At 52.0% G+C, this 23,968-nt stretch overlaps 1 protein-coding gene across 1 annotated transcript; it reads left to right on the forward strand.

Annotated features, from left to right (window-relative positions):
• Positions 1–301: 301 nt before the first annotated feature.
• On the forward strand, positions 302–23,968 carry MASP1 (MBL associated serine protease 1). Its single transcript, XM_069024684.1, is given in 13 exon segments — positions 302–322; positions 324–422; positions 425–561; positions 3,156–3,381; positions 10,158–10,335; positions 10,596–10,727; positions 11,197–11,393; positions 11,700–11,847; positions 12,343–12,461; positions 13,313–13,391; positions 17,709–17,846; positions 18,836–18,910; positions 21,401–23,968. Coding segments are annotated over 13 exon segments (2,445 nt in total). The 3' UTR covers positions 22,297–23,968.

Raw genomic sequence — 23,968 nt, forward strand, 5'->3', positions numbered from 1 at the left:
AGCGCCGATCCCAGCGGCAGCACCGCCACTAAAGCTATTTATCCCCGCACAGGTTTTTTTTCACACATTCTTGCCTTCTGTTTTTGCTGGAGCCTCAGACCCTATTGAGAGGCAAATTTTTGCCATCTGGCAAAGCAGGCTGTGAGGGGGAAAAAGAGAGAGAGAAAACACAATGTGCATGGGCATACACACACACACAAAACTCTGGAGATTAGGGAAGACAAAAACTCCACTGAATGCTGGAGCGCAGGGCAGCCCCGCGGCGGAGAGGAGGGAGAGGCGGGCGGGGAGGAGGGCTCGGATGCGGGCAGGTCTGCCTGCCTGCCTGCTGCCTGCCTGGATGTGGGGAACGGCTGCAGGCACGGGAAGGCGTGACCTGCATGGAAAATGCCAGACAGCTCCAGACGCACACACACATAGGCGCACACACGCTCGCAAATCTCCGGACAGAGATAAGGCGGACAGCGGAGCGCTGGGGAAGAAGCAAAGCCGTCCCCCGCGAGCGAGCCATCAATCCTCCGCACCAAACCCGCCGGGAAACTCTCCCAGCAGCAAAATGAGGTGAGTACCTCCGCGACGGGCTGACCCCGGGCTCCTGCACCCCGTGGTCTCAGGGCACGGCCGAGCAAGGGGGGCCGTCCTGCTGAGGAAGGTTTCTCGATGATGACCGCGGCTCCAGTTCCCGTATCCGTGAGCGAATAAGGCGTTGCTCATGCCCCGGCTTCGTGCCGCAGCCCAGCTTGCACGCCGGCATCCCGGCAAAGGCAAAGGGACATCCTGGCGCGGGCACCGCTCTCCCACGGCCGAGGGCAAAAGGTGCGAGCGAGGACGGACCTGCTGCACGGGCTTCAGGTTTCTGTGCACACCGCGGTCATTTATCACTTTCACATGAGGTTAAGACTTTCCTGTCGTGGGGAAGAAGTTTGACGCTGTTTTGCCTCCCCCGCTTAGGGGAAAGCAGAGCCACACAAGAAAACAGCCTGTTGAAATGGAGGAGGTGATGCCCATTTACACCAGCTCAGCATCCAGCCCTGTGTATGTACTGTGACCAGAGGAGTAACAGTTTTTCCCTTCACACATTTTTGTGGTTTCAGAAAAGCTGTCAGAAAAGGGCATGTTCAACCTCACTGCTTGAAAGAAAAATCAATCCAAATTTCTCAGCTCCCGTTTACTTTTCTTTGTAATAAAGAGCTGAGAAAAGTGATGGCACTACACAAATGAACCCCAGAAATTTTCTGTCCTGGTTTTGAAGGAACACAGACAGGTTAAAAATAATTCACTAATGCAGCTTCAGTTTCCTCACCAGAATATCTAAATCAAGCCCTGATTTTGATATCAGGTGTACGTGTGTGTGTGAGTAGTTCCAATGTCTATTGTACACACCTACAAGCCTTTGCCAGGCCTTAGTGCCTATTTTAGAAATTTTCATCTCTAATGGCTCTTATTTCCTGCACGTTTCTTTTCCTTTGTATGCTCTGCTATGTGTAAAGAGCCTGAGGTGTGCTCCTCTTTCTGGGTCCTGTGCAATAGCTTTTGTGTTCACACCTCCAGCACGGGTGGTGTTCTCTCCTTGCACAGAGTCTATGCTCCCTTTCATGTCAAAAGAAGCTCGAGGCTGGTGGGAAGTCAGCTGGACCACCACAGATTTACCTGTTCTCTCTGCCCTCCTCTGGGATAAACAAGTTGGTAACAAGCTGGGACAAACTCTTCAGGCCGAGATTTTTTAAAAGATGGGTTTGATGACAAAACACCTCTATGGCTCTCAGCCCCTGTGTGCTTCTCCATTTGGGGTGAAAAAAAAAGAGAAGAGGAAGAGGAAGAGGAAGAGGAAGAGGAAGAGGAAGAGGAAGAGGAAGAGGAAGAGGAAGAGGAAGAGGAAGAGGAAGAGGAAGAGGAAGAGGAAGAGGAAGAGGAAGAGGAAAGAAATAAAAATGGAAGACAAGACAAAAGAAAAAGAGAAGAGAAGAGAAGAGAAGAGAAGAGAAGAGAAGAGAAGAGAAGAGAAGAGAAGAGAAGAGAAGAGAAGAGAAGAGAAGAGAAGAGAAGAGAAGAGAAGAGAAGAGAAGAGAAGAGAAGAGAGAAGAGAGAAGAGAGAAGAGAGAAGAGAGAAGAGAGAAGAGAGAAGAGAGAAGAGAGAAGAGAGAAGAGAAGAGAAGAGAAGAGAAGAGAAGAGAAGAGAAGAGAAGAGAAGAGAAGAGAAGAGAAGAGAAGAGAAGAGAAGAAAAGAAAAGAAAAGAAAAGAGAAGAAAAGAGAAGAGAAGAAAAGAAAAGAAAAGAAAAGAAAAGAAAAGAAAAGAAAAGAAAAGAAAAGAAAAGAAAAGAAAAGAAAAGAAAAGAAAAGAAAAGAAAAGAAAAGAAAAGAAAAGAAAAGAAAAGAAAAGAAAAGAAAAGAAAAGAAAAGAAAAGAAAAGAAAAGAAAAGAAAAGAAAAGAAAAGAAAAGAAAAGAAAAGAAAAGAAAAGAAAAGAAAAGAAAAGAAAAGAAAAGAAAAGAAAAGAAAAGAAAAGAAAAGAAAAGAAAAGAAAAGAAAAGAAAAGAAAAGAAAAGAAAAGAAAAGAAAAGAAAAGAAAAGAAGGAAGGAAAGTAGAGTGTAACATGCTGGGTTGCACTGCTGGGGCCTGGTTCCATCCTTGCCCAGCTGCAAAGATGTGTGCTGTTTATTGAGAGCTAATAATCCCGATTTGGCAGGACGAGGCTAAGCAGTAATAATAATAATAATGATACTTAGCAGCTACTGCCATGATGTTTTCATTAAACCAATTTAGAAAGCATCATTATTTTATTAAGCATCCTTATGTTTATTTTTCCATTAAATGAAGATTTGCCCACCAGAGGTCCATTAGTTAACGGATGCGCTGCCAATGGCTGCTGCTCCCAGAAGCATGGGAAACACCGAGCTCCTGATGGCACTTCAAGCTGGCTGGGAGCTGTGGAGGTGCCTTTGCATCACATGTGGCACCTGTGGCACCCACCTCTCAAAGGGGCTTTCCCCTCATGGGAGCCACATGCAGCTCCCACCTCTACCTCCCAGGGGTTGCTCATGGTGCCATGGTGCTGCACCTCCTCTCGCAGGATCCACTTGGGAGAAGAGATGAGCCTTCAACAGGTGTTGTCACTGCCAGAATTTCATTTCGTCTCCTCACATGTGTGTTCCAGGTACCCCCTGGCCTGGCCCTTCTGTGCCTTGCTGCTCTGCGTGGCAGATGCCGTGGAGCTGACAGACATGTTTGGGGAGATCCAGTCTCCCAACTTCCCTGACTCCTATCCCAGTGACTCGGAAATGACATGGAACATCTCTGTGCCTGACGGATTTAAAATCAAGCTGTACTTCATGCATTTTGACTTGGAGTCATCCTACCTCTGTGAATACGACTATGTGAAGGTGAGCTGTGAGATCTCAGGGCAGATGGTGGGGTAGACAGCAGAGCTGCTTGGCCAGCTGAGAAAGGGTAGTGCTGGAAAAGCTGGAAACAAGACAGTTTTCCCCATTTTATTGGGCTCAGGAGTTGTAAGTCCAGTGGACCACAGGGAGAACAAAGCTGGCAGCATCCATTGGAATTATAGTGAGTGGGACACCAGAATCATAGCTTACCCACAGAGGAACAGATTTCTGAAAGTATTTTGGCACCTAATTCTTACTGCATCCAATGGGATTTTCACACCTATGGGCTGATAAAACACCTGTGGCTAAACACCAGCCTGTGCCCCTCTGATGCCAGCAAGGAGGGCCCCTGAGCTGGGCACACTTTGTCAGGCCATGGCTGTGGGTGCCTCTTGCAGCCAGCCTGCATTCCTGGCCATGCCTTGCAGGCTCTTAGGACACCCTGTCCAGCCCCACAGGAAGCAAAAAGGAAAGGTTAGACCTGAGCTTGAGGCTGCTGTGGAGGTTTCTAGGGAGCTGTCATGGCCAAAACCTCCAAATATTTCAGTCTGCTTCACTCCTGGGCAGTAACCCACCCAAAACTGTGGTGCCCACACACTGCAGTGCCACAAACCAACCTTGCCTTTGCACCACAGATTTCTCCAAGCAGGGCTCTCCTTCACATCCAGGACAAGGGGGGCTCTCCACATCTTTGAAAATGGTTAAGAGTGGTGCTTCTGGCAGACCAGCAGCAGCAAGCAGATGCATTTTAGGGTTGCCTGGCTGAACATACCCTACACCATCACCCAGCAGAAGCTCCACCCTCCCCCTCCTCACAGAGGCAGGTGGAGCTTGCTCCCAGGTCTGGAACCACAGAACTTGGCCCTGGTGCTAGTTGCCAGATAATTGAAATCATTGTTTTATTCTTGACCTAAGAAAACAAAGCAAACATTTGTGTGTTTTTTCCTCCAGGATCTGTTGCTCCCTGCTTTAATTTCCCCTTTGTGCTGGCACTTACTCTGCTACTAACAGCTCTCACTGAGGTTTGATTAGTTCTTTCTGCTTCTGGATCTTCTCCAAGCACAAGGGCCAGGGACATATATAGAGATATATTGCTTTAAAACCCCAATAAGCTCAAGGAACAGATTTCTTGGAAACTTTCCCCATTCCAAGCTTTACCCCTCCTCCCGCCCTTCATCCCCTGCTCTTTTTTCCTTTTTCATAAGGCTCCCTGTTATTTGGCCACGGTGCCAACTTGGCACCACAGTTCTCCCTGCCGCTGGATTTCCATAAGAAGGCGGTATTTTTCACAGGGATTTAGATCTCAGCTGTATAAATTTGCTCGGGGCTGTAACTCAGCTTGCGGAGCCTCCGCCACAGAATTACATTTGAAAAGTGATGAAAATGGATGGATTACGGGAGATCCAGAGGTTACTCTGCTGGGTAAGGGTGCAATCTTGATGCTACTAAACCACTGGCTTAGAAAACATTAAGGACAGCAGTGAATGACTCTGTGGCTGTTTTCCTCCTTGGGTTTGTGTGTCCAGCTCTGTCTGCACCAGTACAAGGTGTAAAAACAGCATCAGCCCGCTCTTTGACAGAGGCCACAGTGCATGGCTATAGAATGTGACTACAGACCTGGTACATACAGGTGATTCTCTGTAATATTCTGCTGGTCCCAGTGAGGAAGCTCAGAAACACAGGCAGATCTCTGTGTTCCACAGTGCTCAATGGATTCCCCATCTCTGAACTTGTACCATTGCTTTCTGAGCTCATGGGTAACTTTAAACCCTGCAGCACCACATGCCAGAGAGTTGCACAGGTTAAATATATGATTATATGCCTCTGTGTGTGAGAAGAAACACCTTCTTGTTTGTTCAGGTCTTCATCATCTTGACTGCCATGAGAAGGTTAAAAAGGGGCTGAGCAGGTGGGGACTCAGCTCAGGACAGGCAAAAAGCCCCTGTGCCCTGGTCTTTGCTTCCCTCTCTCCTTGGCTGCCCACACACTGGAGATCCTAAGCGGTGTAGAAGCTCATCCTAAGTGGCAAGCTCAGGGTGATCCAAGCTGTAAACTGGCATAGACCTCTGCCTTCGGGGTGGTCTGCAGAAGGGAACAGTTTCCAGAGCTCTGAAACAATGGCTAATTAAAACAATAGCTGTTTATTTATATATGTGCACACACACGCGTGCGCGTGTGTATATATATAAAAAGAACGTGGCTCCTAAAGAAATGCTCACAGGATGGGAGGCTTGTTTGTGCAAATGGAGATGGCAGAGAGAGGGAGTGGCACTTCAGTAATTAAGAGAGCCAGGAGGAATGGGAGGAACAGCCATCCCCAAAATACCCACCTGGAGAAGCCTCCCATGCAGGTAGAAAACACCAGTCACATGCTGGGAAGCCAAACTCTGGCCCTCAGCACGTTGGATACAGCCTCTCCTCAGGTTTTGCATGGCTGCTCTCAGCCACCTGCCAGGTACGTGGGAACAGGGATGGAGCAGCCATCCACCCTGGGCTTACAGCTCCTGCCCTCTGTCATGCTGCTCAGCAGGCTCTGCCCAGCTCATCACTGTCCACAGGGAACTGATTTGGGGGTTCCTCATTTGCAGAGGGTCTCACCATGGTCTGACCCCCTTTCTGGGGTGACCCAGCTATGAACACTTTGGCACACAAGTCTCCAACACTGGCGCAGGACATCCCAAAAGCCACAGCCCTGACCAGGAAATCACGTTAAGTGACTCAAATAGTATCACTGAGGAGCACTGTAGCAGAGGCAGGGAGATGGGCAATGAAATCCTGGCTTCTGAGGGGCCTTCATGAGTAAATCCCCAAGTTTATTAGAGGGATCTGAGCCTGGGGACCTGTTAATGAGGTTTTGCACATCGCTCAGTCAAGCTCTGGAATGAAATCAGCCCCCAAGAGCTTGGCAGCCATCTACAGCCAGCTCCTTGACTGGAATGAAGATGGGGGGACACCCCATCAGTGATTGATGAGGCACTGGAGGGGGACATGCAGGACCAGGGAACAAGCTTGGTTTTTCATTCAGGGCAGTGCATGCCCAGTCTGAGGCTGCAGGAAGGGTGCACAGGACCCATGTACACCTTCCTGTGCTTAAACGAGGGAGAAAAAGCACAAATCAAGGTCTGGCAAGAGCTGGGGGTTCAGGAGGAGAGCATCCTCTTTTGGTCCTGCCAGCCAGCCCCAGCCAGGGGGTCATTCATTCCCTGGGAGTGTGGGGTCCCAAAAGGAGCAGTGAACCCCAGGAGGCAGCTGGGAGGAAGGGAGAGCCCAGGACTTTGCTGCTTGTCTCTCCCATCCTGGTAGCTCTGTGCAGAGGTGTCTGGTGGCACTGGCCATTCCCCTGTGCCACTGGGGACCAGCTACCCTCAGTGCAGGGGAAGGAGTAGGACCAGTCATAGGATGGGGGCAAGTCAGCAGCTCTTGCAGGACCCCAGCATCCTGCCTGGGTCTCTTTTCACCCCCAGCCCCTCCAGGAAACAGTCTTTGCCCAGAAATAGGGCATGTGGGTGCAGCTGCCATGCGGGAGGGCACAGTCTCTGGACACCAAGCTAAATCCACAGGACAGGAAACCAGCCATCCTCCTTTGTCCCCCATGGCAGGGCTGCCACGTGTGTTCCCGTGGAAATTCAGGGCAATTTCATGTTTGCATATGAAAGGACCCGTGATGTATCTTAGGGAGAGGATCTCCAGGACACTTAGATGGAGGCTTTTGCAGGGGCTGTCGCTGCTTCATTCCCAACAGTGAGTAGCAGCAGCATTGCGGGGAAAAAAGCCCCGTTGCTCTGGGTGTTGCCTTTTGCCACGCTCTGCGGGGCCGCTCGGCGGGGGCCACTTCATGCCCTGCCCTGGCTCTGAGCATCTCCTGCCCATGTCATGTTCCCAGTGTCTTCAGCCCAGCACTGCGATTTCTCTGCCTAATGAGCCATTTATATATATTACAAGTGGTATGTTTGGCCTTCATGAGTCCAATTAGTGCATTCCTGGAGGGCTGGAGAGGGGGGGCGGGTGGCGGCTGTGTTTCCGTATTGCCGACTGCCTGCTCCTCTCCGGCAGCAGACACCAAGCTGCCGGGCCAAATCCCTCTCGGTGTTTCTGGCATTTCGTTAACCCTATGGCTGCAGGAGGCACCTCCGGAACATCAGTGCATCCCCAGCAGCCCATGCCCTGGGGCAGCCCTTTTTTCCTGCCAGCCAGGGCATCCCAGCTCCTGCCCCCAAGGGCGGAAATCAGGGTGGGGCAGAGAGGGGCCCCACAGCCTGGGACACCCCTTCGCCACAGCACCAGCCAAAATGCAGAGGGATAGGGCAACAGCCAGGGAGGAACTCCAATCTGCCTCCATCCAGAAGGGCAGAAGTCATAATGAGGGACTGAGGATACAAGAAGAAACAGAGAAGACAGCAGGAGACACTGGCAAGGGTAAATTTAAGGCACAAGGGTGTCACTATATTTTATTTTTCAAAGGAGGATTCTTTCAGCGTATTTTTATAGGGAATTTCTCTGTGGCAATTGATATTTCCCTCAGGGACACATCTTCTCTAGTGAAAACGTCGACATCGTGACCCGAGAGGGAGAAACTCCAAACAAACAACCAGGATTTAATTACCAGCCTGCTCGCTGGATGTAAATGATCTACAAAAAAGTATACAGTCCCCAGCAGAAGTAGCAAATATTAACCAGGGATGATGACCTCTCTGTTTAGTTTACTGCTGAAGGGCTGCCTCTGCTCCCTGTGGCTCAGGGCATGGGACCCATCTCAGATAAGGGGCTGTGATACCTCCAGTGAGGAGAGCACAGCTCTCCCGGGCCCCATCCTGCCGCTCCCGGGCTGTATCCAGGGATGCTGGGGGCAGCGTTGGGGCTGGCCCCATGCCTGGAGCATCCTCGAGACGAGACACAGGGCACCGGGAAGATTTTCCCGCCCTTCAGGAATGCTGTGTTCCAGGTCCTGCGCTCTCTGGGGCTGAGGAAGAGCAATGGGAGCTCACACGGTGGCTGTTGAGTCCTGGCAGAGGTGCAGCCACGAGCCCCACACAGAGCAGCTGGCTGGAAATTCCTCCTTCCCACAGATTTCCTTAAGAAAAAGCATTTTCTGTGGAAGAGGCTGTGTCCTGTGTGCTGGCACGGCCAAGTCTGAACGACAGGGCTGAAATGCCTTTTTCCTTCACTTTTGGTGATGGCACTCCTGTTTTTCAGTCTGAAACAGTATTTCATTTCAAAACAATCTTTCAGATTTAAAAGCAATTCTAAAGCACCACAGTATATTTCAAAGGGATTGAAACCAGATGGAGCACAAATTACTTGTTTTCTTTTTTTGCCCCAGAATGCTGTTACAAAAAATAAAAAAATTCAATTGGGTTTTTGTCCCCAAAGCAGGGTGCGTGTTTTTTCTTGAAATTCCCAAAATTTATCATCGGAAAGTGTCTCTCTTTTCTGGCCAGCTCCAGCTTGTATGAGAGGATGGAAAATATCTGGAGGCAATGTCAAGGCATGCTGAGTTGCCATTTCCATGTTGGCTTTCCCTGGTGTGAACGAGTTTCCGCCTGTTTGTTCAGCTCTGGGAAATTTCCCTTTCAGCCCCAGACCCTCCCCAGCAGGCACATCCTGAGGGTCTCTAGGTGACAGGGATGGAGTCGGAGAAGGGTCTCACCTTGCTGAGGCCAAGCAAGCTGGGGACAGCATTCCAACACCTCCAGGACCCCATGGGCCCCGAGCAGAGGACTGTTTTCCCCAGGCATGTGCTGGGGGGGTGCTGGGGGGCTGCAGACTTCATCACAGCCTCTATAGAGGTGGCTTGGCATGAGCGGAGGCAGGCTGGCTGGTGGTGTTCATCACATTCCTCTGCCGAGGCTTATTCATATTCAAATCCCCTGGGGCAAAGCAGGCAGGGTGCTGGGACCTGCCTGGGAGAGGTCGTGGTTGGGACAGGGGTTGGGATGGGATGTGTAGGAGAAGGAGATGGATCAATGCAGGAGAAAACGGTGAGGAAAAAGGAAAGGAGGAGGTTTCCAGGGAAAATTGGAGGTTTTCCTGCAGGGATTACAGTATTTTAAGGCACAGATAAGGCTGTGTTTTAAAGGGATGTACATAGAGAATACTGAGTATGCTGATACAAAAACGGGGCACCCTGGAACATCACTCCCCTTCCTCAGCCCTCTGGGTGCGTGGTCGGAGTCCCAGCAGTGCCTGGAACCACAGATCTGGAGCCAGACAGAGAGCCTGGGTGGCAGGGACAGGACCAAGCTTGTCCAAAGGCAGCCCAGGGGACAGAAACAAATTACAGCTGCTGCTTTGAGCTGATGCAAAACCAGTAGGCTGGGACTCCTCTAGGCTCCTCACACCGATGCTGCTATGTGGATCAGTGTTTGAGCCATGGGAAGAGGTGAGGGGAAGCATCTCAGGTACCAACAGCTCTGACTGGGAATGACACAGCTCAGGACCGATTTTCACACCCCTTCTTCTGCACCACCTCCCCATGTCCCTACCCACCTCCCAAACGGGCTCCTCCCCTGCATCCTCCCCTTACACCCCCCAGCTCTTCCCCACATCCTGGATGCTACCTGCTCTCAGCATCTGCTTCAGAGGTGCCTCCAGGCATAGCAGGCAGACCTGAGTCCCTGTGCCCCAAGGAGACACTGGTGAGTCCTGGCAGGGGACAGGCTGGGCAAGCACAGGCAGAGGTGTGAGCTCCTGGATACAGAGGATGATTCCAGTCCCAGCCTGACCACCAGGGAGCACACAGCAGGCTCTCTGGGCTCACCCCTTCTTTCTGCTAACAGATTGAAACTGAGGACCAGGAGCTGGCAACCTTCTGTGGCAGGGAGACAACGGACACAGAGCAGGCTCCAGGACAGCAAGTGATCCTGTCCCCAGGGCCCTACATGGGGCTCACCTTCAGGTCTGACTTCTCCAATGAGGAACGCTTCACCGGCTTCGATGCCCATTACACCGCCGTGGGTGAGCAGCATCTGACCCTGCAGGGCCAGCCTGTAGGACAGGGTAGCAAACTTGTAATGATCACAGTCCAGGTCAGCCTTGGGTTCCCTGGCAAAAGAAGAGCTCGTGTGCAGCCCTTGGGCCATGTGGGACTCACTGGGTGCTCATGTGACCCACCACATAGGATAACAGATTTCTCAGTGTAGTGGCAAATGTCCCCACGGGAAGTGACGTGTGGAGAGCTGCAGGGTGACCTGTCTTCCTTGTTAACTCCGTTCTAGATGTGGATGAGTGCCTGGAGAAGAGTGATGAGGAGCTGGCTTGTGACCACTACTGCCACAACTACATTGGCGGGTACTACTGCTCCTGCAGGTTCGGCTACATCCTCCACTCCGACAACAGGACTTGCAAAGGTACCACAGGCACAGACCAGACACAGGGATGGGCCCCCAGAGGGTCCCTGAGTAGTCTCTGAAAAGGGCCTACCAAACACAAGCAAAACAGCCTTTTTTAGCTCCCAGGAGGGATGAGGTGCCCTAGAAATCAGTAGTCTGGGACTCCTTCTCCCAGGGGCTGTGCTCCTCAGTTAAGCTCTAGAGACCTCCTCAAGTCAGAGAAATTAAAAGGTTTAGTCCCTGCTCTGAATCTGTATCATAGATTAGCTGGGACTAGCCCTCAGCCCAGGGCTTCTGTGCCATGGGCGTATTTGGAAGTTGGCTGTGTGAGATTCTCCTTGCATGGACACATATTTGGGATCCAGGTACCCATATGTGGAATCCATGGATCACCTAACAGACCCCACTCCACTGGGAAGATTCCTGAGTATGGTCAGGGCTGGAACATGACTGCCAGGGCCCTGACAGAGCCATGGCTGTGTTTCAGTGGAGTGCAGTGACAACCTCTACACCCAGAGGAATGGGGTGATCACCAGCGCCGACTTCCCCAGCCCCTACCCCAAGAGCTCGGACTGCCTGTACCGGATCGAGCTGGAGGAGGGTTTCTTCATCACCCTGAACTTTGAGGACAGTTTTGATGTGGAAGACCACCCTGAAGTGACCTGTCCATATGACCACATCAAGGTGAGCTGGGTTCTGCACACTCCTCCTCTCTCACTCGCCTTCTGCATCCCCAGTGCCCTGGTGATGGGATCAAAATCGCCCCAGTCTAAACAGGGGTGATGGAATCAGCAGGAGCTCTGTGCTCTGTTGAACCCCATGTCTTATCACATCTGCTTGGGACCCTTTTAGCCAACAGTGACCCTCTTTCTGTTTACATCCCCCCCAACACATGGTGCTAGAACCCCACTGACCCCACTGCAGCTTCATCCTTTGGCCTCAGGGATCAAAGAGCCCTTTCAAACCACCCACTCATCTTTGTCTCGGCAGATCAAAGCAGGCCAAAAGGAGTTTGGACCTTTCTGTGGAGAAAAGTCCCCAGGACGCATTGAAACCCAAACCAACAGCGTGCAGATCCGCTTCCACAGTGACAACTCTGGAGAGAACAGGGGCTGGAAATTGTCATACACAGCAATTGGTAATTACTGCTGCTTTCCTCTGTTTGCTGGGCTTGGGAATGGGAAGGGCTTTATAAAGCCTGCAGGTGGATACCATGAGTTTGGTGGTCCATGACCCTGTCTCCAGAAAGGATCTGTTTCAGAAATCACAAGAGGAGAGACATAAAACAACACAAAGCCCTCCTTCCAAAGGGTTCTTTTTTCCCTACAACAACTGGGCTCTGAAACAAGACCACATTGCAAAGCAGAGCAATTTTGGGCAGGATAATTGCACAAGCTACTGTTATTAACTCCCAGATTTGTAATGCTCAAAGCCAGAGAATTACAGACTGAAGGAAAGACCTGGAGCCTCCATGCCTTCTAGAAGAGCCTGGCTGAGCCATGCCAGTGTAGACTAAGAGTAAAAGCAAGGCACAGATGCTCAGGTTCTGCTACGTGGGCTGGGTGGAAGAGCTGGGACTTTGCATGTGCTCCATTTATTCCTCTGTTTATCTTCATTTGCTTTTTATTCAAAGGAAACCCATGCCCACTGGTGCAACCTCCGATCAATGGGAAAATTGAGCCTTCCCAAGCCAAGTACACCTTCAAAGACCAGGTTGTCATCAGCTGCAACACTGGATACAAAGTGCTGAAGGTATGGATTGATGACACGGAGATGGGAATATGGGTAGGAAGAAGAGGATAGTTCCTCTGAAAGCCATCGCATGTCTGGGAGAGTGAACACACACACCATCCTCACCCCCTTCCCTGGGGCAAGGAAAACACCTCCTCTGAGAGCCAACACCTTTCCTTTCCAAAGACACAGAGGAAAAGAGGAGATGGCACTTTCCTGAGCCACCCTCTCAGCATCCCTCCGGAGCCAGCAAGGTCATAGAATGTCAGGCCCAGCACCTCTGCCAGAGAAAAAATCAGCAAAAGCCCTGAGGGAGCTGCCAGGGCTCTGCCTGCCCCCCCATCTCAGTGGGCACTGTCTCAGCAGCCCTGCAGAGGCCAGCCTCCACTGACTGGGAGGTCCTCAGGGACTTGGGGACAGCTTCAGCAAGTCAAGAGGGGCAAGATTTTGGCAGGCTCTCTCTGGGAAACAGCTGAGAACCACAGGGAGTGTGGCTGACTCACAGGGTGGCTGTCTTCCCTCCAAGCCAGTAGCCCATTTTGACTTCCAGCACGGACTTATGTATTTCTCTGATCTCCTCCCAGTTCCATTCTTCACGCAGAGCTGCCTCCTTACCCATCCCATCACTTACAACAGGAATAAATTACTCCAGTTCTTTGGCTTTCAGCATGCCACTGAGTTGCTGGCAACAAGAAAACTCCTCAAGTTTTTCATTATGATTTTATTGCAATTTTTAGCTTAAAAAGTCCTCTTCCAGGGGATGTTGGATATGACTTGACTAAATCACCAAGAAATTCCTTTTTTATTGAGAGATTTATTTCTTTGCCTTGAACATTGATAGGGTTTTTTTTCCTTTGGTACCTTCTGCACAGGATAACGTGGAAAGCGACTCCTTCCAGATCGAGTGTCTGAAGGACGGCACATGGAGTAACAAGATCCCTATCTGCAAAAGTAAGGACGCCCTTCCCTACCCTGCCAATGTCCTTTTCCTGCTAAAATCATTTCATGCTAGCGGGAGCTGCCCTGCCAGAGTGGAGTTCCTTACTCAGAGACATGAACCCAGCCAGAGAGGCTACGTAACCCTGCAAAGCTCTTTTGGCTTGTTCTTGGATAACATAACGGGGCTCAGGCCAAATGCCACAAGCAGGAGATCGGTGCTTTTATTTAGATTACTCATATAACTTGATTTGTGAGCCACTTTGCTGTCTCCCTGTCAAAGAAAGAGCAAGCCTGGCTCTTGAGAACTGCATCTGTCAGATAGACCTGGGACAATGTGGGATAATCTAGTTCCTGGTCCAAATTTCCTTCCCAATGGAGGCTATTAAGATGCAGGGCATTAGAGAGGTTCCAGGTACTAGCCTAAACTGGGAACTGCTCAGATAAGTGAGAGGGGAGAGAAAACTGTCCAAATATTTACAACCCATAAAATGGGAGAAAAGGAGAGAAGAAAATAAATGCCGTTTGAAAGGACAGGTGATAATCTGAATCATCTCTCTTTCATCTAACCCAGCTCTTCTCTCCCAAGCTCAGGCTTGGGAGATGTACCTGATCACACCTTTTCCCTTTCTCCCAAACCTCTCAGCACTCAAGGAGGCTCTCACTGCTGCTCAGTGCTGTAAGGCTGGCACGGAGAGGAGAAAAGCAGCAAACGTGGTCAGAGATTGTCCCAGGTCCTTCCAGGAGAGGCAGGAGGGAATGCTTTCCAGGGGTGTTGGGATCCAGGCTCTCCTCATCTGGGCAGACTCTTTTAAAAATATTGTGCATCTTACCTTAGAAGAAAAAGTATTTCTGGAGTTCTAGTTCATGTTTTCTCAAGCCAAATGGAAATTGGGAGGCTCTCAGACTTGCTAAATAGATTAATATCTGAAAGGGCTCCTTTAAAACTGTGGAGTCAGTGATGCCTCTGCCCTACTAAGGATCTCCCTGCTCCTACACTCTCATTACCACAGTTTCCCGTTGATTTTATCCAGCTTGAACAGTGATCAGATAAATATTTGCATCGTCTAAAAATTAGAACAAAATCTAGGTAAATACTTTTAACACCAAAAAGAATTATTTTTTTGAGAAAATTGAAATTATTACCTGCATTGTTCCAGCTGGGCTGGAACTGATCCCTTCTTGTGTTATATGACTCACCACACTAAATTTCTAAGGCCTTTTTGAAAGCCAAGAAGCCCCTAAATGGACAATTTAGGCCTCCAGACTGCAAAGACTCCCACCTCCCCGGGATGTCTGTGCGAGGCAGGGCACAAACAATGCAGAAAATAGAAAACTTCTCAGCAAAGTGGATAAAATCCAATTCCATAGCCTGGAGAGGCTAAACAGAAACCTGTGACAGCTTCTCCCAGCCGCTGCCCCCAGGTTGCCCTGGCTGAGCAGAGCGAGGGGGTCCCCAGCAGGGCCATGGCTCTGCTGGCATCCACGGCACCCTGGCATGGCTCACTGGGAGCTCATTAACGATTTCTGGTGTTTTGGGGGCTGGGTTTCCTGCATGTCTCTCTCTGCTCATCTACTAATTGGGCTTTCTCTCTCTCTGCTCTCCTCCTTCCCCTCTGCTTTCGGTGCAGCTGCAGATAGAGCCGACAACCAGACAGAGGGAAGAGCCGGCTCGGAGCAAGTGGCCGCGTGAGGCTGGCGCTGGCCATGCCGCCCCGACGGGCAGCCTGTCTCGATGCCCCTCTGCTCTGTCCAGTACCCAGGGCCGGTTCCCTTTCCACTGGCCTGGCTGCCAAATCCATCTCTGTGGCTTGTCTAACCGGCATGGCACTCTTAACCCCTACGCCTGGTGCTTTCTTAACTCCGTCTCTAAAAGGGTGAAGGAGACTGGCGTCGAGCCCCCCTTTCCCACTGACACGCTGCCCCATGGGAAGGGGGCCCACCTGGCCCCAGCACTGCTGCCTGGGGACCAAGTGCTGCTGCTGGCTCCCGGGTTCTGCATCCCTCCCGCTCCACTCAGACTCCTGGGCCGCCTCGGCCCCCCTCCAAGGTGGCCCTGCAAGGATTGCAGCACAGCTGCCCGGTTGGTTGGTTGGTTGGTGGGTTGGATTCAGTCTCCCACTGTCCTTCCTCACTGGCCCAGCATCACAAATAAGAAACACTCCTTCCTCTCCTCTCTCCAAGAGTCTTGGTGCCTTTCAGACCCTCCTGATAGGGAGGCCTGGAGGACAGGTTGGCCAGCCCTTTCCTGCAGGCACCAAGCCCTGGTACCAACACAGGGGGATGGATTTTCCTCCACTTCCCCTTTGCTCCCCTCGGCTGGCCTGGCAGAGGTGAGGATGGACTGGCCTCAGGATGACTGCAGCTGAAGGAGGTCAGAGCCTGGTATCTGGCCCTGTTCACATCCCCAGGAATCATGGCCATGCACCCTGTACTCCCTAGGGCATTGGAGGCTTCACTAGGAGGATACTGGGATGTGGACCAAAGGCTGGGAGTAGAGGAGGAGGAGGTGTGTTTTGGGGAGGTCGGTCCACTTCTGGTCCTACAAAGACAGAGATGCTAAATGGCCCCTTTCCTGAGGGAAAACTCTAGAAAGGCTCACTGAACAAAGGTCCTCCCCTCACCCTTTCAGCAGGACTTGCGACACTGGTGCAGCAACACCTCTCTACAAGAACCCATTCTCCAGGAATCAGGCCTGCCCAGGTCTGAGGGACAAAGAGGGGGGAGATGGGCTGTGAGGGACAGTGAATGCTACCCTGCAGCCATAAACAACCCCAGAGTAGAGGTGCAAGCCAGGATGGTCCCCCGACATTCATTCCCTCTTTCCTGCAAGGAAACAGGTACCCAGAGTCTCCGCCAAGCCTTCCTGCACCCACACACTCATCCCATCACTTGCTGTCTCTACAGAAAGTTGAAGGGATCCTGGTAAATGGTGAGCTGCAGTATTTTGCCATAAACCAGGCTTTTTCACCCAAGCAATTGGGCAATCCTGAGCAGTGATACATATCCCTGGTTTCAGCTACTACATCTAGTGAATTCTCTTTTTGTTAGCCTGGATCAGTTAGGACTGCTGTTCTCATCCCCTTTGCATCCTGGAGCACATGGAAACCAACAGACCTCACATCATCCCTGATCCACAGGACCTGCTTTCTGCAAAGGCACCATATCCCTACTCAACTCCTCATCCTAAACATAGCAGAACCCAGCTCCACAGCACTACATTTCTTGGCAGGAGCAGATCCTGGTTCCTTCCCTCCACTGGAGCAGGTCCCCCAGGATGGGGTAGGGGGAGGCTGCACAGCATCACCTAGCAGGGAGGCTCAGCTCCAAGGAGGTGACTCCTGGATTTGGCAGATGAACCCTCCCACAGCCTGGGATCCTCCCTGGTGTGTTTGGTACAAACCCAATACCACAGACAAGCTGGGGGGAGAGGCTGGGCAGAACACTCTGAGGGATCATGGGGAGAAAGGGGACCATGGACAGGCCATGGGGAAGGGCAATGGCACCCCAAACTTCTTCTCCCTCCATCAGACCCTGAGTCAAGACCAGGGATGGGTTAAGCAGATCCAACCCTGCTGATGTCTTGGGGGATGGAGCAGGTTTGGTCTCAGCCACATGCACTGGCCTCATCCCTGCCTGCACACCAGCCAAGCCACACTCAATGTCCTTCATCTCCTGCAGTCATAGGACAGCCAGGGCCAAGGGTTGTTCCACCTGATCTGTAAATGCTCATCAGCACTGTTGGCTGAGCAAGACCAGAGCAGGAAGGATGGGGCTGTGCTCTCAGCAAAGCCTTGTGCATAGAGGAGCACCCCTGATGCACAGCTGGTGAATCACTGCCTGCCTCTCCCTGCCCACTTCTACAATGCGGAGACACACTCTGGGACCATCTCAAAACAGACCTAACCTGCCAGAGCAGGCTTCTTCCCCTCTCACTGATACAGCAGAGATCTTGCACTACATGGAGGGGCTCCCAGCACTGGGGTCTCCCTCCAGTGAGAGGGGTGTTGGTCACACAGCCTGTGGACAGGACATCCTGCTGGTGTTCCATGGTGCCACTCACATGCTCTGTCTGTGCAGGGTGGCCGTGGGAGGGTTTCACAGAGCCAGGCTGCCCTGCCAGGACAGAGCCTTCTGCTGCCACCTGAGGCCATGTCAGGATGTGCCTCCTGCAGTGCCGTAGAGAAAAGGGATACAGCATACATACATGCCCTTGGTCTGCCCCACAAGACCACTGCCCCATGCCAAAGCCCAGCACTGCCTGCCTGCTGGCTGGCTGAACACCCCAAGATACAGCACAGAGTTCAACCCCCCTTCTGTGTTGGCTTTCAGTTGCTGACTGCAAAGCGCCGCCGGAGCTGGAGCACGGCTTTGTCACCTTCTCCACCAGGAACAACCTGACCACCTACCAAGCAGCCATCCAGTACCACTGCCAGCACCCCTACTACCACATGGCCCCCAACAGCACCGGTGAGCAGTGGGGCCAGGCCACATCCCCACGGCACAGGGAGGGTGGGCACACGGGATGCAAGTGGGGGGAGCTTGGGATGGCAACTCCAGGGTGTTCTGCAAACAGCAGGCTGTGGATGTAGCCTACTCATACCAAACCCTGTGTCTGCCCTGCCTGGACTGTCAGACTGGACAAATCCTGCTCCACAACGAGGTAGGATGGAGTTTGCCCTGCTGGCTGCTTTGCCTGAGTGTTTCACAGCCTCAGCAGAGCAATGTGGGTATTCTGTATTCTGCCATCTTACCCTGCCATCTGCTCCCTGCAGACTATGAAATTTTCTGTGTCTCTGTGAAAGGAGCTGCTGCTGGAGAGAGCACCAGGTCCAGCAGCCTCAGAAAGGGCTCTGCAAGGCTCCTCATACCAAATGTTCAGTGTAGACAAAGCTGAGCAGATAGCAGTGGGACCATATCACGCTGAGATTTTCCTGCCATCCCCCTTGGTCCACAACCACAGAAAAACCACAAGGTGGTTTATCAAGCACCACAGGTCTCTGTACCACTCAGACCCAGTTCTGGGCAGTAGAAAGGGTGCATACACAGCCCAGCCCTTCTTCCTTCTCCTCCCTCAGCAAGCAAAGCCAAAAGAATTCCTTGCATTCTTGTCTCCTTGCTTATATCTCCCGGCACATGGTCCCAGCATCCCGTATGAATTAGCAGAATGGGCATTGGCAGCATTTTTATGTGGAGGCAGCTGCCAGCAGAAACTGAGGCCATAGCACAGCCCTGCAGACAGCTCAAGGCAATGAAACTGAGGATGGAGACATGTCCCTGCATGGGGGCAGGGCTATCATGGCCCCCCTGGCAATGGAGCATAGAGGGCATTAAAAGGGAGGTCACTTCCTGCTCTAAAAGGTTCAAAGGTCCCTGACAGCTGGACAAGGTCTCCTCACTGGAAAGGACAATCCCTCATGCTAGGACCAGAGCCCAGCTAACACTTTTCTCTCTTTCAGCCACCTACACGTGTGATGCATCAGGGCAGTGGAGGAGCGAGGAGCTGGGGACAAAGCTGCCATCCTGCCGACCAGGTACTGCTGCTGGGGTGGCTGGTTCCCACAGGGAGGGGTGCAGAGCAGGGACACGCAGGGAGGGGATGCTGCCGTGCAGGAACTGTGCTCCTGGTGACAGTGCCACATGCCTCAGCTATACATATCCAAGTGCCACAATGCAAGGCCAGGAGGGTGGTTGGGACAGAGGCTTCCTGCTATCCCAGCTGGCCCAGACGGTCAGGGTGCAGTGGTGGCACGGGGGTCACAGCCATCCCAGCTGTCAGGGCTCCCCAAGCTCCCCTCTCCAGCACACAAGCAAACCAGCAGCCCACTGGCCATGTTCAGCCCCCAGCATCCCTGGAGACGGCTTTAGCCAAGGGCAGAGCATTACCTGGCTATCAGCTCCTCTTGGCAGTGTGTACACATCCAGTAGCAATTATCACCTCTTCAAGCCTTGCAGAAAAACCAAACTGCTTTACAAGGAAGGAAACATCCCAAGTCTTTGAGCAGTGGCAGAAATGTTTGCAGCCAGCAAGTTTCCAGGCCAGGCGCCTGCTCGGGATTAAACAACAGTCTCTGGGACAATTTCTGGCCATAGCCAAGCATGGGGCCAGGCTGACTGGCACGTCACGGGCCTGGAGGCAGTTTGGGTGTGGATTTCGATGGGCTGTGCAGGGATGGCTCTCCAGAGAGGTGCAGGGATCCAGCTGCCATGCAGCAGCTGCAGCTGCAACCTCCCTGGTGTTCAGACACTGGCCCAGTCCCATGGAGGGTATCTGCACTCCAGCCATGCTGAGTCACTGCAAGGCTAGAGGAAGGACTCCTAAGATTCCCTACATCCCACAAAACTCCAAGACCAGGGCTGTGGCTGCTCTTGTTGTGGCAGCTGCTCTCTGCATCTCTGCTTGATGTTTCAGCCTGAACTAATTTGAGCTGGGAGCATACAGGGACAGCTTTGGGGCCAGAGCTGCTTTCATGGGCCATTTCCAGGCCTTGTGATTAGTGACAGGAGTCAGAGAGACTTCAGGAAAATGGAAAATCCCAGAGAGAGGGTGACGCTCTTCTGAGATCGGCATCTGCAGGCAGCAGCTGGCCAGCTGCTCTTCAGATCTTCCCCTGTGTCTCACGCACCTCCCCATCAATAGGAACCTTTCTTCCAGGCTGCTCCATGCCTGCCTCTGCCATTAGTGGGAGCATTTACAGCCTGGTCAGCATTTTTGATATGTAATTTAATAGAATAAATATTTGGCTGGATGCACTTCCTCTAAAAGCATCTCCCTGGGACAGCTGTCGGCTTCGGTGCAGCAGAGCAGCTGGGCTGGGACACAGGAATTCTTTTCCTGAGCATGTTTTCTATTCCTTTCAGCACTGGGAAGGACAGGGGTGCAGAGCACATGCAGAGACACATTCACCATGCTCCCTCCCTACTAGAGTTACATTTTTCCTAGAGACAGACCCCAGCCTCAACAAATCCACATCAGTAGCTCCCTGTGCTCCTGCACTGGTTCCAAGACCAATTCTCACCTTGATCCCATCACCCTAAGGGGTCAGACCCTCTGTTTGTGTGGCTTTGCATCCTCCCCTCACAGCACAGGTGGCATTGAGTCAGAGTCCCAGCACTTTCCATGGAGGACCTGGGGGTTTTGCAGACTCAGAGGGAGGAGACCAGCACCTGAGTTGCTGTGATTTGGAACTCTTCCAGATGTCGGACAAGCCCAAACAGGCTCCCACAATCTCCCAGTGACATCAGCATCCCCAAGCCACCTGGGAGTCCCCCTCCACAGTGCTGCCACAGGCAGGAATCAGTCCCACCACCAACAGTCATGTCCCAAGGGACAGGATTGTCCCTCCCCACCCTGTCCAACCTCTTAGAGCCACCTTCAGCACCCTGAGCCCCTCATTTTCCTAACACTGTGCCTGGATAAAGTTCCTGGAAGCAAACCAGGCACCATGTTAGGGCTCTTCAGGCATTAACTCTGGGTCTGTTGAAGAGCTGAGCAGAGAGGTTCTGGTTTGGCTGCCAGAATTGTGGGTGATGAGATGCAGGAGGAAAGCCCATGGTGCTAGGCAACATCCCATGGCCAAGCCTTCTCCAGCCACAGCAGCTCCAGGAGGGCAAATGCCATGGCTGTGAGAACACAGACCTCGTGACAGGTCTCAGAGTGTGGGGTGAGACTGGGGTGATGTCAAGCTCCAGTCCTCCCACCATCATTCCCCTGGGTCTCTCGGCACACTGAGCAGGAGCCAGGCAAGTGCCTAAAAGGTCTGGGAAGGGCTGGGTGAGCCCACAGGTCACACAGTGAGGCTATAGGATTACTCATTTGGCCTTTCTGCTTTTGAAGTGGTGTAGATCTAGCCAAATCACTCCAGAAACTGAAAATGGAAAGAAAAACAAAACCAAAAAAGACAAACGAGAGTATTTGGTTGGAAGATAACCAGCTATGTGTCATAATCTACAGGGATACCCCTTTTCATTTGTTCCCTAGATGAATGAGCTGGAAGTAACTGTCCTGTCCCTTCTGTCCCCAGTGTGTGGCCGGCCAGCTCGTCCTCTGCCTGGGATCATCAAGCGCATCATTGGCGGGCGGAACGCGGAGCCCGGCTTCTTCCCCTGGCAGGCCCTGATTGTGGTGGAGGACATGTCCCGGGTGCCCAACGACAAATGGTTTGGCAGCGGGGCCCTGCTCTCAGAGTCCTGGGTGCTGACGGCCGCCCACGTGCTCCGGTCCCAGCGGCGGGACAAGACCGTCATCCCCGTCTCCAAGGAGCACGTCACCGTCTATCTGGCCCTTCATGATGTGAGGAACAAGATGGACGCTGTCAACAGGACGGTGGAGAGGATCATCCTCCATGAGGAGTTTGACATCCAGAACTACAACCATGACATCGCCCTGGTCAAGCTAAAGGAGAAGGTGACCATGGGGAAGTATGTCATGCCTGTCTGCCTGCCCCAGTTTGAGCACGAGCTGGAGGGGCCTCACCCCAACACACTGGGGCTGGTGGCTGGCTGGGGGATCTCCAACCCCAACATCACGGTGGACGAGATCATCAGCTCGGGCATGAGGACCCTGTCTGACATCCTGCAGTATGTTAAACTGCCCGTGGTGCTGCACGCCGAGTGCAAGACCAGCTATGAGTCACGCTCAGGCAACTACAGCGTGACCGAGAACATGTTCTGTGCCGGCTATTATGAGGGGGGGAAGGACACTTGTTTAGGAGACAGCGGAGGAGCCTTCGTCATCCAGGACCCAGGAACGCGGAGGTGGGTGGCCCAAGGGCTGGTCTCGTGGGGTGGCCCAGAGGAGTGCGGCAGCAAGCAGGTGTATGGTGTGTACACCAAGGTCTCTAACTATGTGGACTGGGTGGAGCAGAAAACAGGCTCCTCAGAGAGGTGGACATTTCTGGACCCAGAGCTGGAGAGATGAGTGACTAAGCAGCCTGCTGCCACCGCGGCTCCCTTTCTTGTTGTTGTTATTGTCTAATGTGCTCCAGACTCGGGTCTTTCGCAAGCAATAGCCACGATACTCCACGCACGCCAAGCCCTTGCCAGGTCATTTGTTTCGCTTGGTCCCGCATCCCTTCGCTTGCGTTCTTAGGAAATGCTTGCTAGGGAGCTGGAGGGAGGGGGCGAAGGACAAGATTTCAGCTGGTGTCCTCTGCATGTGCTGCCCATCTGCAAACCTCACCCACACTCCAGGGAGCCTCCCTCCAAGCCAGGAGAAAGGCACAGCAGTTGAGGCAGCGTTTCCCTGACACCAAAGCTTTGTGCCGCACACAGGGAATTGCCCCCACCCCCAGGACTCTCTAGCCACATCTGTCCATCAGAAGATGCAACTACAGAGCTTCAGAGCCGATGGACAGTGCAGGAAATTTATGTGGGCAGGACCGGGACTCACAGGTTCCCACACTGAGGAACTCCTTTTCTGTGCAAGTAGTGAGAGAGTCCTGGGGGTTTGCCATTATTTTTATAAGCAAATAAACATCCCTTCCTGGTGGCATCTCAGATGATGCCCACCTGGCCCCAAGGATGTGAGAATGCATCCACATTTAGCCCTAAACTTCAGCCATGGTTGCCAAGACATCACCAGCCCAGACGGGATACCTGTATCCCACCATGTGGGATAAGTGACCCACAGAGGACACAAGGACACGGAGCAGGGTTTGGACTCAGCATCACCCTCACCTCCAGCCACAAAAATTTCTCCAATCTTCTATCATCTCAAACCCTCTTCAGTCCCACACCCAGATTAGCTCTGTGGTTTCCAGCCACAGCAGACCTCCCAAGGAAACTTTTCCAACAGGAGACAGCTTCACAGTGGCTGTATCTAAGCAATACTTATTTTCAGCAGAATAATTTCATATAAAACAGCCTTCCTTGGCTTTCACTTCTTTCTCAGGGGCCTGGTTAGTCTTGCATGAGAGTTTATTCATTCTTCCAAGAACCTAGTCCCTTTTAACTGCTTTTGAGGCCACTGATTTAGCTGATTTACAGTTTATCAATGGTGTTCAGTGTTTGTTCATGGCTCTTGTGGCCTATTGCATGTGTCCAAGTCATTCTAGACTGACTCAAACCCACCTAACACACCAGAAGTATTCATGTCTTCCCAGCGTACCTCCATGGCCCATGAAGACAAGTCCCAACAAGGAACTAGGTCAGGTGAGCTGACCTTCCTTCAGCAGGGACACCTTCTCCTTCACTTGCCAGCAAAGCCCTCCTATAGCTGTAAGCAGCACGCAAAAATTGCCTGCTGTGCTCTCTGCATGCCTGTAGCCTCCTTCAGGCCTCTCTTTCTCTTCCTCCTCCTTTGGTTTTGCCATGAAAGGAAGAAGCCAACAGTGGATGAGCCACTTTGACATTTTGCTATCATCCAAAAAGCCATTTGTAGACCTTGTAGAGGAGCAGAAGGCCTAAGGAAGGTTGAATTTGCAGATACACTATGAACTGTACTCTTGGCTGTGTCATGTAGTTACTCCAAGGTATTTTTTAATATATATGTATTTCTTTTTTTTATATTACATTCTGTAAAATATCTGATGTCATGTAAGGATGGTTCTCTCAGTCTTCCTCCTGAGAACAAAATAAAACTTTTGTATGTA

Source organism: Aphelocoma coerulescens, chromosome 9, assembly GCF_041296385.1.
Source record: "Aphelocoma coerulescens isolate FSJ_1873_10779 chromosome 9, UR_Acoe_1.0, whole genome shotgun sequence".
Classification (NCBI taxonomy): Eukaryota; Metazoa; Chordata; class Aves; order Passeriformes; family Corvidae; genus Aphelocoma; species Aphelocoma coerulescens.